A 17,530-nucleotide genomic window follows, 5' to 3' on the forward strand; every position below is an offset into this window, starting at 1 on the left:
TATCACCCCCTTTGAGAAGTAGAAAACATGCTTCATTAATCTTTTTGAAGTCACATTGATTAATGTTCTTAAATCTTTTAAAGATCTCTTTCTTTACACTACTGTAGTCACTGTAAAAATGTTTCATTTGTTCTGCAAGTCTTCCAAGGTTTCTCTGAATCTATTTCTTTCATAATTTCTTATAGTATAATAATATTCCATTTTAGTTTTGTAACATAATTTATAAAACCACTCCACAGTTAATGGATATCCATTTTTTTTTTGCTACCATAAAGAATGCTGCTTTTTTATACCTATGGTCCTTTCCTTCCATCTTTGATCTCCTTTTGGGTATATATGCTTACTTAAAGGTGATATTAAATTAAAGAAAATACAGAGGTTAATGACTTTTTGAGTATAGTTCCAAATTGCCTTCTAGAATTGTTGAACCAATTCACTGCTCCTCTCAAAATGCATTAGCATGCCTATCTTCCCTCAGCCTCACTAACAATTGTTTTTTTTTCCTCTTTTTGTCATCTTTGCCCATCTGATGGTTGCAAGACAGAATTGCAGAGTAAACAGATGGTGTTTTAACCTCATTCAAATTCAAGAAATTTGAAATTGTCTCCTGAATAATTTCTTAATTCAGTTGTGTGCTGTATGTTATTTATTTCTAATTATGAATGAACAAAACCAGAAATGTTAGTAGATTCAAACTATGCAAAGGGGAATACACTCCTAGATTGTATGATTCATAATTGGGGAAATTTGTCTATGTTTTGCTGGCTTCATGATTTATTTGTATAGATATTCCCTCTTAAAAGGTAGATCATAACTCCTTTATACCCTTATATTCTGACCATTTCTTGCTGTGATTCCCCATCAAACATCCATAGAAGATCAAAACAATGCTTTTTTTTTTAGTATCTCAAGGATATCAGTGTATCCTTATGCTGTCCCTCGTTAGTGCTACATGACTAGCTTACCTTCTTTCCTGGTCATAAATTCTCCAATAATGTCTTTTACTTGGCTTCAACATGTGCCATTGATGGTGACATGTTGCATCCTGCTTATATATAACATAATTTTAATTGTCCTTCAATTCATGTATAATTTAAATTCTTCTGAGTTCATTGTGTTCTGTTGCTCATAGATATGTAGCATTATTGGAAGATTATTTGTTAAAGAGAAACCTTTGCTGCAATGAGTGATTTGGGATTGAAAGCACAACACAATTTATCAAATGTAGTACATCTTCATTTTTTTCTTCCTGTTATTCTAATTGGGATGATTGTTCATCTACAATATTTGTATTTGTCTCAGATACACATATTAGCTGACTGATGTATTTTAAAAAAACCATTGCTTTTCCTGAGCATTTGGTTAGATCTATAGCTTTGAGATCTGCTAATGCTTTGATAAAGCTTTTTAGTATTCCAGAACTTGATTAAATTAGTATAATATCATCTAGGAATAGGAATATTCAGAGTACCTCATTATAAATAGGAAATCATTGATTTACTTGGCGCTTATGCAAAGCATCTGCTATGACACCAGTGAACACCTTTTAACATTCCACTTGTCAAAATCCATCATATTGCTGAACTAAGTAATCTGTGTATCATATCTTTCATGAATTCATATATGATTTTGATCAAACAACTTGTATGAGGGAAATTTTCAAAACTGCATTTTACTTTCTTGAATCAAAATTATTTTCTGATATCTATTTGCATTTCTCAGTTAATTGTGACTATAAATATGTAAATCTACCAGCGAAATTTATTTGTTCTATTTTTACCTTTTCAGTAAGAATTTTTTCAATGTAAACAATTTCTCATGAAGAATTGTATACATATCTGAAAATAGGCATAAAGACAAAGTTGCTGATGTCTGCTCAATTGTGTTTTTTTAACATCACTATTTATATCCTTTTTATCTGTTTTTATTCTTTTTTATATCTTCCTCTCCTGGAGAAATCCTGAAAACTAACCCCAAGGGCCTATAAAAATTTTGTTGCTTCTAGTATAGATTTCTTCTGTAAGATTTCTTCAATAAGTTCACTCTTCAAGGTCAAATTCAACCACTCTTCTTGATTTTAGCTAAGTCCTAAATCTATTTTATATTGTAGAATGGAAATAGGTAGGATACAACTATGGTGGTCCTGCTTTTGCTTCTAATTAAAATATATCATTTTGATGAAAATACATCATTTTGTTAAGTGCCAGCAAATCTGTTCCATTTTGTATTTCTGTTATATTCCCACTGATTTATCTACAAATGCCTTTTGTATAATTTGACAATAATGGAACAAATGCTTATCTCTTCGCAGACTCATTTTCACTTTAGTTACTTTTCCCTCCTGCCTTTTGAAATAATATAGTTCATAATCTTTCACCATTTTTCTTTGTATATTTTAGCATATTAGCATTTGTGTTTCTCTTAATTGCCATATTTCTCTGACTTATAAAAAAAAGATTAAGTGTTTGCTGGCTAACATGGTTTCTGGGCTCTGTAGACTTCCTCATTGTGGTGACTATTTTACATTGGTTAAGTTTTACTTAGAAATGACAATAATTATTTTTATGTATTCCACTCTTACCTCCCTCCTCCCCCATTTTTCCTTCAGAATCATCACCTTATTTAACAAATCAGGTTGGAACTACTCTAATTACAGAACTCTTTCATCATTATCATTTGTCATAATTTGTTATTGGTTGGTTCTATAGCCAACTTTTGGTCTGATTGTACACAACAGCTAATTTCAAGATGATTGCTATATCAGCAAACTCTAGTGATGTTGACCCATGTGTATATATATATTATATTCAGTACCTTCCAATTCTATTCTTTTTTATTTAAAAAAGACTTTATAATTAATAGGTGTGAAGCTTTTGAACAGTCTACAAGTTCTTAATCTCTTTAATAATTTTATACTGGACCATAGTTTTCCTATTCCCATTTTTTTATTGGAAGTCACTAAGTATTAAATATACACATTGAGGTAGTTTGGAAGATTTTGTCAAATTCATAGAACTTCTCTACTTTATCCTCTGTGATGGATGTTTGTGTAAGATATAATTATCTTTGCTTTGATTATTTTGTTTTTATGTGGAGACATAACTCCTGTCAGATGACTAGAGCTTTGTCTCCAGGACACTAAGTGTACCTTATTCTTACTTCCCTGTAGTTGCCTCTTGTTCTCTATCCTTGGTAGGCCCATATTATTAAAATCAATCTCTAGATTAAAAACTAGGGTTTTTAGTATCCTCTACTTGAATTATCCCTGGTCAGCCATCATCACTGAAGATGTAGAAGTAGTTGCAGAGGACTAAAGTTTCTTTTATATTTCTTCCTATTAAAAAGAAAAAGCTACTAAGTAGTCTTCTAGTGATGAGTTGATAACTTGGTCCAGCATATCCATCCTTAGACTTCAAGGATGCAAAATTATCTTCAAAGCATGAGGAGGGCTTTAGTGAAGATATTTTATGTCAATTCTACAAATTTTGATATTTGTTATTGTTGTTTGACCATTGTTTAGTCATGACTCTTCCTGACCGCCATTTGAGTTTTTCATTTCCTTCTCCAACTCATTTTACAGATGAGGAAACTGAGGCAAATAGGATTAGATGATTTGTCCAGAGTCAATATCTAGTTAAGTGTCTGAGGTCAGCTATAAACTCAGAAAGATGAACCTTTTTGATTTCAAGTCTGACACTCTATTCCCTGTGCCAGGGATCATGAAGACTCAGAAGAGACTGAAATGACTGGATGTCTGTTATGTTGTTATCCAAATTAGGAAACAGAGGATTGGTTATGTGTAATTGAGACAATGAAATAGTAGTTTTCCAGTTCTGGATTATCCATTTAGCCAGTTTTCTAATGTAATTTTTTTATAGGTAGTGACTAAAATTCAATAGTCTATGATCAAAGTTTCAACTGGGTGGGATCTTGTTAAAAAATGGCAACTACTACTTAGGGGTGGCTAGGTGGCAAGTGGATAGAGCACTGGCCCTGGAGTCAGGAGTACCTGAGTTCAAATCCGGCTTCAGACACTTAATAATTACCTAGCTGTGTGGCCTTGGGCAAGCCATTTAATCTCATTGCCTTGCAAAAAAAAACTTAAAAAGAAAATGGCAACTACTGAATAATGCTTTTTCCAAGTCCAACTTTTGCTCTGAAATCACTAAGTCTCAGAGGATATGTTGAGTTAATTTGGAAAATCTTGTCAAAATCTGATTGATTGTAGATTATTGTATAAACATAAAAAATGCTAGAAGACTTTGGTTCTCATGGACAAGACTTTCAGTAAGCTGGACAAGTACTTCTATGTTTAGTACATTATATTAGAGGACTGGTTTTAGAGTCAGAAGAATTAGAATCTAATACAAGAAGATATTTAAGGGGGGGCAGCTAGGTGGCACAGTGGATACAGCACCAGCCTTGGAGTCAGGAGTACCTGGGTTCAAATCTGGTCTCAGATACTTAATAATTGCCTAGCTGTGTGGCCTTGGGCAAGCCACTTAACCCCATTGCCTTGCAAAAACTAAAACAAATTTTTAAAAAAGAAGCTATTTAAGGGAGCTATGACTTAAGAGCACTAAAAGGGATCTCAGAAGTCACCTACAAGTCATTCTGTCATTTTACAGATAAGAAAACTGAGGCCCATAGAGGAAAAGTGATCTGCTCAAGGTCATATAGGCAGACCTCTAAATGATCTCTGAGATCTCTTTTAGCTCCAAAGTCATAACTCCCTTAAATAGCTTCTTGTCTTAGATTCAAAAGGTTGAATAGCTCATGGGGACATTTAGACCAGAAACTGACCAAGATCTAACTGAACTATGTAGATATTAAAAGGAGGTAGATTTTTGCTGGATGTAAAGAACTTCCTAAAAATTAGAGTTCCTCTAAAAAAAAATAAGCTGCCTTATAAGGAACTGAGCTTCTTATCATTGGAGATGTACAATTAGAATTCATATGGACATTTCTCAGGGATTTTGTAGAGGGTATTTATTCATCTCTGAGAGACAATGTAACTAATGGATAGAAACCCAGTTTTGAAATCAGGAAAGTCTAGTTAAAACTTACTTCTGGGGCAGCTAGGTGGCACAGTAGATAGAGCACCAGACCTGGAGTCAGGAGTACCTGAGTTCAAATCTGGCCTCAGATATTTAATAATTACCTAGCTGTATGGCCTTGGACAAGCCACTTAACACCATTTGCCTTGCAAAAGCCTAAAAAAAAAAATCCTACTTCTGATGAAAATGGGCTATATGACCCTGGGCAAATCAGTTAACTTCTCAGGCACCAGATAGCTTTATAAGATCATAATTTGCAGACTAGTTGCAGATCTGCATAGGTAGAGGAAGTTTCTTTACTAGAAGTTCCTTATTCTTCTCCCCTATTCCCCCATTAACTTATTCATCCTTCAAAAAGGGAGCTGTGCTAGATCAGGGATTTTAAACCTTTTTTGTGCCATGAATCTCTTCAACAATTTGGTGAAGCCCATGAATAATATGTTGTGTTTTTTTATTTAAATTTTAATTATTTATTTTTCCAATTACCTGTAAAGTTAATTTTCAACATTCATTTTCCTGTTGTTTTCTCCCTCCCATCCTAAAATAGCAAGTAATCTTATACAGGTTATACATATACAATCTTGTTACTCATCAGATTAATGTTTTTAAGTGAAAAATTACTTTTGAGCAAAAAAGTCAGGAAGGCAGTCATAATAGTGGCGATGGCTGCAGTTGGCTGCTAGTAGCATGTTGTCAGCCTGCCTGATCAGTATGGGCAATTATAGTATTGTGCAGACATGTAGGCCTTATTCTCTTGTCTTTGCCTCTTCAACACATAAAAAGTAGGAAGAATTAAGCAAACAAAAAAAAAACACAACCAGAAATGAAACTGAAAATGAGTTGTCTGACTACAATAGAGTGATAGCTGTTTTGGGATTGCAGCTGTGATCTGAGTCATAAATTTGAGAAAATGCATGTGCCCTTTGGCTATGGGTGACTGACCAACTGAAGGTGTACAGATTATTTAAAATAAAGGCTAAAAGGCTTGAGAATTGGTATGGTCTTTAAAGTTTGTGGAGGAAATGGATAAACCCTGTGTGCTTTGAGTTTGGGGAAAGTAGTTTCTCTACAGGAAAAAAAGGGAGTTCAAAGAAAGGAAGCTTACAAGGGTATATAAAAAGACAGACAGACCCTCAGATGGTATTTTAGTCATTAAGTCTACAGTCTCTATCTTGAAGAGGCTTCCACTATCTTGGGGACCTCATATTCCACCTGGATATTCTTATGAGATTGACTAGAGATTGATTTCCTGTATCTTCTGCCCCACCAAGATGGTGTGATGAGTTTAATTATAGGAAACATCCAAAGAATAATCAGATCTTTGGCAATATCAAAGACAATCTAATAAAAAGTTAAGAATACAATCTCAAGGTTAGGATATTCTTTTCATCCCAAATCATTTGATATCCTGTCCCTATTTTTTAATCTCCCAAACAAGCAAAGTGACCAAGTGGTCTCACAGGTAGACCCCTTTTGCCTCCTATAATATTTCCCTAAGGCTATGTAAAATCACACATTATCTATCCAGCTACAATATCTGTCTGTCTGTCTATCTATCTGTCTATCTATCTACCTATCTTTTCCCATCAGCTGATACCATTTAAAGTTTTTATCTCTTATTTTTGCCTTTGATTTATTGACCTCCAGTCAAATGAACCAAAGTGGGAGGAATTACTCTCCAGGAGGATCTTAGGACTTCTGAATTGGGAAATCTCCCCCCCCCAAAAAAAATTCACCTTGTCTGTTTTACTAATGGAAAAACTGAGGCCCAGAGAAATGATATGACTTGCCCAAAAGTCACACAGCTTGCAAGTAGAAGAGCCAAAATTCAAATTCAGGCCCTCTGACACTAAAACTACAGTCTTTTTCCTACTTGGCACACAAGGCCTTATGTTTCCCTGGACTCCCCCCTGCCCCAATTTAAATAAAGAAGAAATACAGAGTAATTTATAGAAAGAAAACCTGCCTTAGAGTGAGGAAGACCTGGATTCTTGACTCTGACACTTACATGGTGTATTCATGGCCAGTCCCTTACCCCCTTAATGTCCTAAGCAATCAAAGCCTTAAATTTTAGAATAATTGACAATCTTCATGGAAGGAGTTTCCACACAAAGATTTCTCCATACAGATGAAATCACAAGTGTATAAAAAAACAGACAAAAGCAAAATTCAATGAATTGTTAAATCAAGAAATGATTAGCTTAATTATTTGACTAATTTAAAAATATTAAATTATATAACTATTAAATTGATTCATAATTATTATATTAAATAATCTTTGTTTCACAGGGAGGTTAGCAAAAGACATACTCACCAATTCAGCATACTTCTTGAATAAAACTTCAAGTTTTTCTTCAGCTGTTGGCAGTTTGTTCAGATTTTGCATCAACAGGGTAGCTTCTTTGCCTTAGAAAAGGCAAAAAATATATATTTTTAGAAAGCAAACTGGAATAAATCAACACTAAACATAGAATTCTCTATACCTAGTAGGCTCTTAATGCATTTTCCCCCTTAATATATGAATGAATAAGGACTAGAGAACAAGAGACCATGGAAACTCTAAGAATGAACTTTTCATATTCAGTTTTCTTAATTACAAAACCTTGAAAGTAGTAGGTATTTATTCCATATTTCTTAACTGACTTATTTAATGCACCTCATGATCCCATTTAATTGTTCATTTCCAATTTAAAATTTAATCCTAATCCCCTCTCACTTCTGGAATTACCATTGATCTAGATAGAGTCAGAAGGGACTTCAGAGGCCATCTAGTCAAATCCTATCATTTTATAGTTGAAGAAACTGAGACCCATGGATCTTAAGTGGCTTGACCAAGATCACATAGTAAAGTATCAGAGGTAGAATTTAAATGCCCATTCTTCACCTCCACAGCCAGTGCTCTCCTGACTGTCCCATGTATTCTAGTAATCATTTTTTTTTGGTGTGATCTTCATGGAATTAGGAAAAAATACTGTGTTAACTTCAATGGCTATGGATTAAATTGGTCTGAATATAGACTTCTTCAGAATATAACTTGAATCCCTAAAAATAGGGGAAGGAATCATAAAGGTATTCCATTTTTTTAAAGGCAAAGTGGCATTAAAATACAATGGAGTATTTCTAGGATAACCTGTTTTCATGTTGCCTCTTCCAATAAATTGTGAACTCCTTGAGAGGAGGGACTATTTTCCTTTCTTTAAATCCCCAGGGATAAATAAAGAGTCTGGCACTCTGTTAGTAACAGAGTCCTTAGTAAATATTTGTTGACTTGACTTGATTAGTGCATACAAAAAAATAAATAGAAAATTACAGAATCAGGATCTAGAAACTCAAGAGGGAAGTAACCTATAAATAATTAGATGAAATTTAAAAGTAAATGTAGTAAAGTACACTAATTTGGGTTAAAAAAATCAACTCACAAAGAAAACTCAAAGCTTTTTGCAAGCCATATATACAATAAAAGAAGGAATCTGGAACAAAGTATTTGGGGGCAGGACTATCTAGAATTTTTGTCCTTTTTTTCTCCCTATTCCTATTTGTTTTAATGGGAGACTAGAAAGGATCTCAGAGTTGAGAAAGGGGAAGGGGGAGTTCAAACTTAGATCGCCTTTGGCTGTTTGTTGAAAGGACAGTCCTTGAAAATGATTCTAAAATGCTTCACTTGGATCATCAAAAATTAAACCAGAGTGATTAGGATTTTCTAATCCTAAATCAGACAGAAACTTGAGAGAGAGAGAGAGAGAGAGTCCTAGACTTTGTTAGGATGGGAGTAAATGCTAACTCATTAATCATCAGTGGAAGATCTTTCAGTATCCTGGACTACTATGTATGGCTCATATGAGTATTGTGATGTGAAATTGAAAATGGCAGTTATGTGCTCTCTCTAATAATGTATTGCTTGGGTTCTTAGTTCTGCCCTCTGGAGCCCAACAGATTTATATTTCTCTACTTTTCTTGGATTTTGACTTGTAAATAGCCATATTTAAAATGTCCTTTAAAATACAAAGATTATTCTCCCTGAAAGAGAATTTAAAAGCATTAAAAAAATTAGTCATACCTTTTCTTTTTCTATTATTATCTGTTTCTCTCAAATGGTCCTATCCTTCTTTGATTTTCATTTTTTACTCCCAGATCTCTTTTTGTTGCCTTTAGAATATTCAAACCTCTGGTTATCCTGAGTTTTGTGTTCTCGGTGATATTCTTATAAAATGGCATTCTTACAGAATTCTTATACACTTCTATATTCATTTCCAGCTACCACCTCTCTTTTTGCTATTTTCAGTATATTATCTTTTAAAAATCAAATTTGGTCTATGAGTTCCTTGTGTATTCTCATCACTCATTTTAGAATTTGTCTCATTATTTGTCTTAATAGGATATGCCTTACTATACTTTGAACAATTAAAATATTTTTGAAATATTAAAAATTCTGGGTTATAATATCTAGAAACAGTTTCTTTTATTGACTTGGGGGCATAGTTGATATGGGGGTGACTGGCATAGCCATCATTACTAAGCATGGAGTTGGTTTCAATAAATATTTGTTGATTGGTTGATTTTTGTCAGGAAGGCATCAAATTTAACCAGGACAATGATGAAAAGATCTTATTTCTGAAACACAAAGTAAAGGATATTAGGTAAAAACATAGATTGTCTTCCCTAGGTCCCTACGACCTTTAGTATACTAGTGAATAGGACTGGACAATCATTCCAGAAGAAAACCTGGAGCTCTCCTTTATCTCATCCCTATCTTGAGCAAGTTCCCAGATTGCACTTTTCTGGGTTCTAATCCACTCTTTCTAGTTTTGCATATTATAAATCAGGGATGCACTCAATTCAACTCTCTGTATTGGCAAGAGCAATTGTTAAATCAGAACTTAATGTATTATTTTATTGTCTTAAGAAAGTGATGGAGAGAATATTAAAAATGTAGATCATACTTAAAAATGTGTCCTACATTTTGAAGAGCTGGCTAAATTTAACAACATATTGCTGGAAAAATCCATTAATGCCTGTCTTTTACCTTCCTATATTCTTTCTAGGATCAGTTTATGACTTCTCTAGGACCATAGCTGACAATCCTTTTTCTCCTCTTGTTAAAAAGACAAAATAAAACAAAACTCTTCCATTAGTTGGTCTGTTTCTTGCTCCATAGTGGAATATCAGACTTTTTTGCTGAGTCTCAGAGGGCACAATTAAGAACAATGAGTAGATTATGCAGAGAAGATTTGATTTGACTTTCTGTGTGGAAAATCTTTCTAACGATTAGAATAGCACAAAAGTAAAATGGACTCTCTGGGGAGATGGTGGGATTTGGAGACTAGATGTTGAATTATCAGTAGACAGGTTGGCTAATCAACTGTGTCTGGTACCATGCTAAGCCCTGAAATATATAAATACAAAAGACTGTCCTCAAGAAGTTCTGCTATCAATAGTGAGACAACATCTAAAAAAGAAGACATATAACATATATACAGGGTAAATGTAAGTTAATCACAGAGAGAAGGCTCTCAATGTGGGTTTAGGGGATGAGAAGACCAGGAAAAGCTTCCTACAGAAGGTAGGCTTTGAACTATATATTGAGGAAAGCTAGAGAAGTTAATTAGTGTGGTAGTGGAGATTCATGGTCACATAAGGATTGAACTGCAAGGCCTCTGAGGTCTATTCCAACTCTTTCATTCTATGATTCTAATTCTTTAATATAGGGGATAAAAGAATATTCCTTCCTTCTTCCTCATTTGTTCATTTTGTTTGTTTTTTGTTTTTTGCAAGGCAATGGGGTTAAGTGATTTACCCAAGGTCTCACAGTTGGGTAATTATTGTCTGAGATGGATCTCCTCATTTATTCTTAAGACTTCACCCTATGCCCATTGCCTTTCAGAATTCAGCTTTTGTCTTGGATCTCCATTCCTAATGTCCAACTTTGCTTTTGACTCTCTATGCTCAGTGAAGCAGACTAGGGAAACTATATTATTTACTTGATATATCTTTTTAAAAATCAGGTAGAAGTTGGTTATAATATTGATTCATTAGGAATTTTTTCCCACAAAGTGAAATTCCCCCATTAGTGAAATAGAAAGATCCAGATAATAGTTTTTGGGTGTCAAGATATATTCTTTGTTAACCATAAAGTCTGAGCCAAAAGGGAACTTAGATTTAAATAAAAACCTTTAATTTTTGCAGATCAGGAAACTAAAGCACAGAGAGGTGACATTAGTCCATGGTGTCAAAACTAGTAATGTTAAAGGTGGGACTTGAATTCAGTGCCTTTGGTTCCAAATCCACCATTGTTTCCACTATATCTTTCTCTACCTCCATCTGTACCACATTGTCTCATAGGACAAACTTTCCTTAGGAAAATTTGCTTTAAAACATTAGATTCTTTGTCATACCCAGTTTGTCCTTAACTATACCTAACCTTTCCATTTTGCTTTCCTGCAAAGATAAATCACAGAATTAGAGAAAGTTACAGATGGCAGGACCTTAGAGATGATCTTCTTCAACCCTTATACAAATAAAAAATCTGAAAAAATTAGTGAACTGTTCGTATTTTTTTGTCCCATTGAAACCCTATTAGGTCTATACCCCAAAGAAATAAGTGGAAGAGGAAAAGGACCCATATGTACAAAGATATTTATAGTAGACATTTTTTTGGTTTGTTTTTTGTTTTTATAGTGGCACAAAACTAGAAAGTAAGGGAATTCCCATCGATTGAAGAAACTATGATATATATAAATTATGGAATACTAATATACCCAAATCTGGCTTCATCCTCTTATTAACTTTGTGACCCTGGGTCACCTGACCCTGTTTGCCTTAGTTTCCTCAATTATAAAATGAACTGGAGAAGGAAATGGTAAACCATTCTGGTTTCTTTGCCAGGAAAGTGTCAATTGGGTCATGAAGAATTTGAGAACTAAAAAACGACTGAAAGACAAGTACAAATAAGTGTGCTGATGGGAAAAAAAGGGAGTTTCAGAGAAATTTGGAAAGACATGTATAAATTACCACAGAGTAAAGTGACCAGAACCAGAAAAATAATTTATACAATAACAAAAACACTGTGAAGACAAACAAGTTTGAAGACATAAGTTCTCTGTTTAATTGACCAACCATGATTCTAGAAGATTTATGATGAAACATGTTACCTATGACCTGAAAGATGTGAAGGACTGAAGATGCACAAAGAGACATACATTTTTGGACATGACTAATGCTAGAACTTGTTTTGCTCGACTACACATATTTATTACAAGGGTTTGGTTTTTCTGAAAGAGAAAGAAAAATAGATGTTTATGAATTAAAAAACAAGACAAAATAAAAATAAAAGATTTTTTTAAAAGAAAAATTTACCAATTACTAAAAGTCAAGAAAAAGTGGCAGAACCACTAAGTTTATCTGAATTTTTCAATACCATCTGAGTCCCATTTTTGTAGAAGCAAAAAACTTGAATTCCTTTAAAAAAAATCAATTGTATTTTTCTTTGAGGTAAGTCAATTCATAGAATTATAGAATGCAGAGCCAGAAGGAGCATTAGAGATTATTTAATACAATCTCCTCAAATACCTGAGCCTCAGAGAAGTAAAGTCATTTGCCCAAAGTTACATAGATTTAAAAAGTAGCTCTTTTGATTACTTCCAATGCACTATTGGCTCATCATTTTTAGACCTTCTCCTTGGAGTGTTTTTTTTTTCTGATAATGAGGATGTACTTGGGTTGAACCATATACTTTGTCTTACTCTGTTCCTATTTATAAGCAAAATGTACATTTGCAAGATATCTGAAATAAATTGCAAACTTTGAAGGTGTTACATAAATGCAAATTATTAGTACTTGCTGCTACTGCTACAGCTGTTAAAAACAATGATAATAATATTATGACCAGAAAAACAGAATAGTAGTAGATATCTGACCTTAGAGAAAAGAAGATCTGGGTTTAGACACCTACTAGCTATGTGAGCAATAGACATGTTACTTAACCTTTCTTTGCCTCAGTTTCCTCAGCTGTAAAATAGGAATAAGATAAACACTTACCTTCCAGGGTTATTGTGAGGATGAAATGAGATAACATCAGGAAAGTACTAAGTACACTAATTTGGCTTAATAAATGCTTCTTTCTTTCCTTTCTCCTTAACATGTGACCCAGGGCAAACCCCTTAATTTCTTAGTACTTTAGACAAATTGTTAGAATTAAAAATTGTAGAATTCCTCAGAGATAATTTCCTTTACCATGATTATACAGGCCTTGAATGAAAAAGTTCCTTATGACCATGTTGGTGCTGTTGGATTATTCAAATATGTCTAAGTCTTTATGACCCTGTGGATTGTCAATGGGTTTTTCTTGGCAAGGAAACTAGAGTAAGTTTTTCATTTCCTGCTCCATCTCATTTAGTGGAAGAGGAAACAGAGTTAAGTGACTTGCCCAGGGTCACACAGCTAGTTAGTGTAAGAGGCCACATTTGAACTCAGATCTTCCTGCCTCCAGGTGAAGCACTCTTCCCACTGAACCACCTACCTGTTTTTACTGCAAGGCAATGAAAAACAAAAGTAGCACTACACAGTAGAAAGCTCACAGGACTTCAATTCAGAGGATCTGAATTCAAATTCTACCTTATCAGCCCAAGTCAGGTTTCCCTCCTCATGTGTAAAACAAGGAGGTTGGACTAGATAAATCCTGTGACCCCTTCCTTCTCAAACCTTTATCTTCATTAAAACTATACTCCAATTAAGTGCTTACTCAATACATCCATTTGTTGAAAAACAGGTACCACATAGTCTTCTTTCTTAAAACATACAAACTGATCCTTCCTCCTCCTAAACTCTTATATTATACTACTATACTCCCACGTTTTACTACCATTTTCCTATCTTTTACCAATCTACACTGTAATAATTAAATGAGATAAGTGGTCATAGCTTGGCACAGTGGCTAGCAGGTAGTAAAGTGCTTATTTCCTTACTTCCTACCTTTCTACATTTTCACATTACTTTACTCTCCTGCCAATAGTCCTACTTTTGTTTCCCCAAGTCAATGTGTTAATTCCAGTCTTCTTGACAATGCACAGGCTGTCCCCCTGTACTTGAGAAGTATTCCCCCTCATCTTTATTTCTTAGAACCTCTAGCTTCTTTCAAGGCTCAGCTTTTGTGTTTTCTCCCATAGGAAGTCTTCTCAGTTTTTCTTTCCACAAATGATGATTTATTTACTGATCTATTTACATTCAAATCCCCTTGGTAGAAGGTAAGATCCTTGAGATCAGAGACTATGCCGTTTTCCTCCTTTCTCCAGTGACTTGCTTAGCACTTACTAGGTAAATTATTGCTTGTTAGAATATATTAGTTTGCACTGAACTGGATGACTGTATAACTTCCCAGGTGTCAGTTATCAAAAATCAGTAATTTCCCTTTTGGTGCATTGCAAATGCTAAAGTGATTGTAATTTTTTCCCCTTCCTTCATATATCAGTCAAATTCTTTCCTTAGTTTTGAAATCTAATATTTAGATGCACCAATCCACTCTTTAAAAATAAAGATCTGGGGCTGATCTTTCTGAACATCAACAACAGAAAGCTATGAAGGCACAGCCAGACAGAGGGTGGGTGTAGAGGATATGACTTCGCTAGGGGAAAGAGTTTGTGTTGTTTATGCTGCTTCAGGTTTCCCTGGCACTGGGATGTTATGTGGGATTATTGTGGCCCAGGGTGATCAGACAAAGGGACTTGTCTGTCTTTCGAGAAAGGCTATAATTACAGCAAAGGGGAAGTGAGGGTAGTTTAGGAAACAGAGGGACGGACACAAAAGGGAAAACCTACTTTTATGCAGGGAATTGCTTAAAAGGAGAGTACTAACTGAATTCTCCCCAAAGTGTCATTCAAAGGAAATCTGCGTCTCTTTTGTGTTCAGTCTTGGTAAGGCATGTGGTGGGCATATGGTCCCCATACTGTGAAATGTTCAGTTTATATAGTGAGTATAAAAGGGAGCACAGCCACCTGCGCGGCAAGAATAACAACGGCCCACATATGGCTGTGGGGACTGCGCAGATGTAGTCTGAGGGAGCTGTGGAATATTAAGAGATTATTTTTACATCAAAGAAAAAAAATCTTAAATTAAGATGAGCAAACCAGCTGTACACAAGTGGTCTGGGAGCTGTTTAAACTTCTAGCCTGAGAATGATTATTCATAACAAGTGCAGAGATTCTTTATTTAGCTTTACCAAATCTTATAAATTTGCTTTTCTCTTCATTCCTTCCCTTCTTGTCTCCTTGCCCCACCCCAATCCCCACCTCTTTAGCACTAATTTTCTCACCTGTAAAATGAAGGGTTAAACTAGATAGGCCTAAGATTCTTATAGCTTTTCATGGGTCTTACTGTGCATCCTTTTAACCCTCCTAAGAACAGTTGAGAAAAAACTTTAGATATTTAGTACTTTAAAACTTTTTTGATGTTGATTTTTCCTTGATTTTAAAAGTTATGTATTTTATAGAATGTTATGATTAAATTCATTTTTATTTATATTTTATTAGATTATGATTTAGTTTTAAAGGATTTTATGATTGGAGTTGACTTAAAAATTTTCTATCGGACTGAAACTATACAAACATGCTTTTAGCCTTTATTAATTATAATCTACATTTGAAAATGTTGTGTCCCATAGTTTATATTCTTTTTTAAATGTTTTTATTGATTTAATGATCTTTATATTGGATTTTGGTCTATATATACATTTTCCCTGGAATAGCAAAAACTCAGGAAACTTTACCAATGATGATTAATTGCTCTGCAATTGATAATCTTAGAGCAGGAGTTCTCTTTTTTGTACCTTGAACACCCTTAACAATATTGTAAAGCCTGTGGATTCTTCAGAATAATATTGTTAAATGCATAAAATAAAACACATTGAATTATGAAGATAATTAATTAATTGAAATAATTAGCAAAATATTTTTTTAAGTTCATCTTGGGGCGGCTAGGCTAGGTAGTGTGGTGGATAAAGCACCAGCCCTGGAGTCAGGAGTACCTGGGTTCAAATCCGGTCTCAGACATTTAATAATTACCTAGCTGTGTGGCCTTGGGCAAGCCACTTAACCCCATTTGCCTTGCAAAAACCTAAAAAAAAAAAAAGTTCATCTCAGTCACACTTGAAACCCAGTGAGTGGGTTACTAAGAAGTCAAATGACTTTTTCAGGTATTAGAGGAAAATTCAGGTTTTCTTGAGTGTGATGTCAGTGCTCTATGTCCTATCCCACAATGCCTAAATAATATTTTTTTTAATCCTACTATCTAATTAATTTTTTAAGAATTGGAATTTTGGAGACAATCTTCGCTAACAGCCTCATTTTATGGATAAAGAAACTAAGTCTAGAAAGAAGTGATGTATTCAAGATTACACAGCTAATTAGTGTTTCAGCCAAAACTAAAAGCTAGGTCTTCTTATTTTCACTCTAGGATTCTTCTTAATTCACCAAACCATATGCTTTCCCACTAAATTGAACCAGAGAAGCAGGGGAAAAAAAAGTGATTGTGTAGATGCCTTTAGTTTCTTGATAATTAGTGGCTGGAGCTGCAAAGAAAAAAATCTATTAAAAATTTTGAAAATTCTAGTTTTGAGAAGCAGGGGAGGGGAGAGAAGACACTAAGAAAAAATGCACCTTTTATTTTTAATAAAAGGGAAATAGGAATAAAAGAAACCTCATTCAATTTGAGATTAAGACATACTGTATTGCTTATTCTGTTGCCCAAACAGTAGATGTCAGGGGAGAATCTAGATTTTCTTGAATCTGAGGCTAGTTCTCTATCTAATATCTCACAATGCCTACATAATATAATTTAATTAATTAAATTAATTTTTATTTATAAAATTATTAAAGTATTATTTATTTAATTAAATTAATTTATTCTACTTTCCAATTAATTTTTTAAGAATTAGAATTTTGGAGACAGTTTTCTCTGTTTGATTTTACTGATAAAGAAACTAAGATCCATGAAAAAATGATGTATTCAAGATTACACAGCTAATTAGTGTTGCAGCTGGGGCTAAAATCTAGATCTTCTTACTTCTAGTCAGGATTCTTTTCATTTCACCAAACCATTTGCTTTGGCACTAAATTTAGCTAAAGAACAGGAAAAAAGTGATTGGGCAGATGTGTTTAGATTCCTGAAAATTAAGGGTTGGAACTACAAAGAAAAGCTCTATTAAAAATCTTGAAAATTCTAGTTTTGAGGAGAGAGAGGGGAGAGAAGAAACAAAGAAAAATATGTCTTTTTTTTAAAGGGGAAAATAGGAATAAAAGAAGAAACATGCTATTTAAGACACTTCTGTATTGGTCCACTCTTTTGCCAGAACAGAGGAGAGAATAAATATGATTTTAGAGAGTGAGGGAGACCATCAAGACTGTTCCAGATAGTTTGAGGCCTGACTTTGACTAGTTCAGGCCAGGCTTCATTGATGTCTCTCTGATCATCTCAGAGGGCTTATA

At 34.1% G+C, this 17,530-nt stretch overlaps 1 protein-coding gene across 1 annotated transcript in view; it reads right to left on the minus strand.

Annotated features, from left to right (window-relative positions):
- Positions 1-17,530, minus strand: part of TXLNB (taxilin beta) — a 78,661-nt gene that overhangs the window by 37,445 nt on the left and 23,686 nt on the right. The window contains exon 3 of the mRNA XM_074187705.1: positions 7,372-7,463. Within this exon, the coding sequence (XP_074043806.1) occupies positions 7,372-7,463 (92 nt within the window). The remainder of the gene's footprint in view (positions 1-7,371; positions 7,464-17,530) is intronic.

Source organism: Macrotis lagotis, chromosome 5 (assembly GCF_037893015.1).
Source record: "Macrotis lagotis isolate mMagLag1 chromosome 5, bilby.v1.9.chrom.fasta, whole genome shotgun sequence".
Lineage (NCBI taxonomy): Eukaryota > Metazoa > Chordata > Mammalia > Peramelemorphia > Peramelidae > Macrotis > Macrotis lagotis.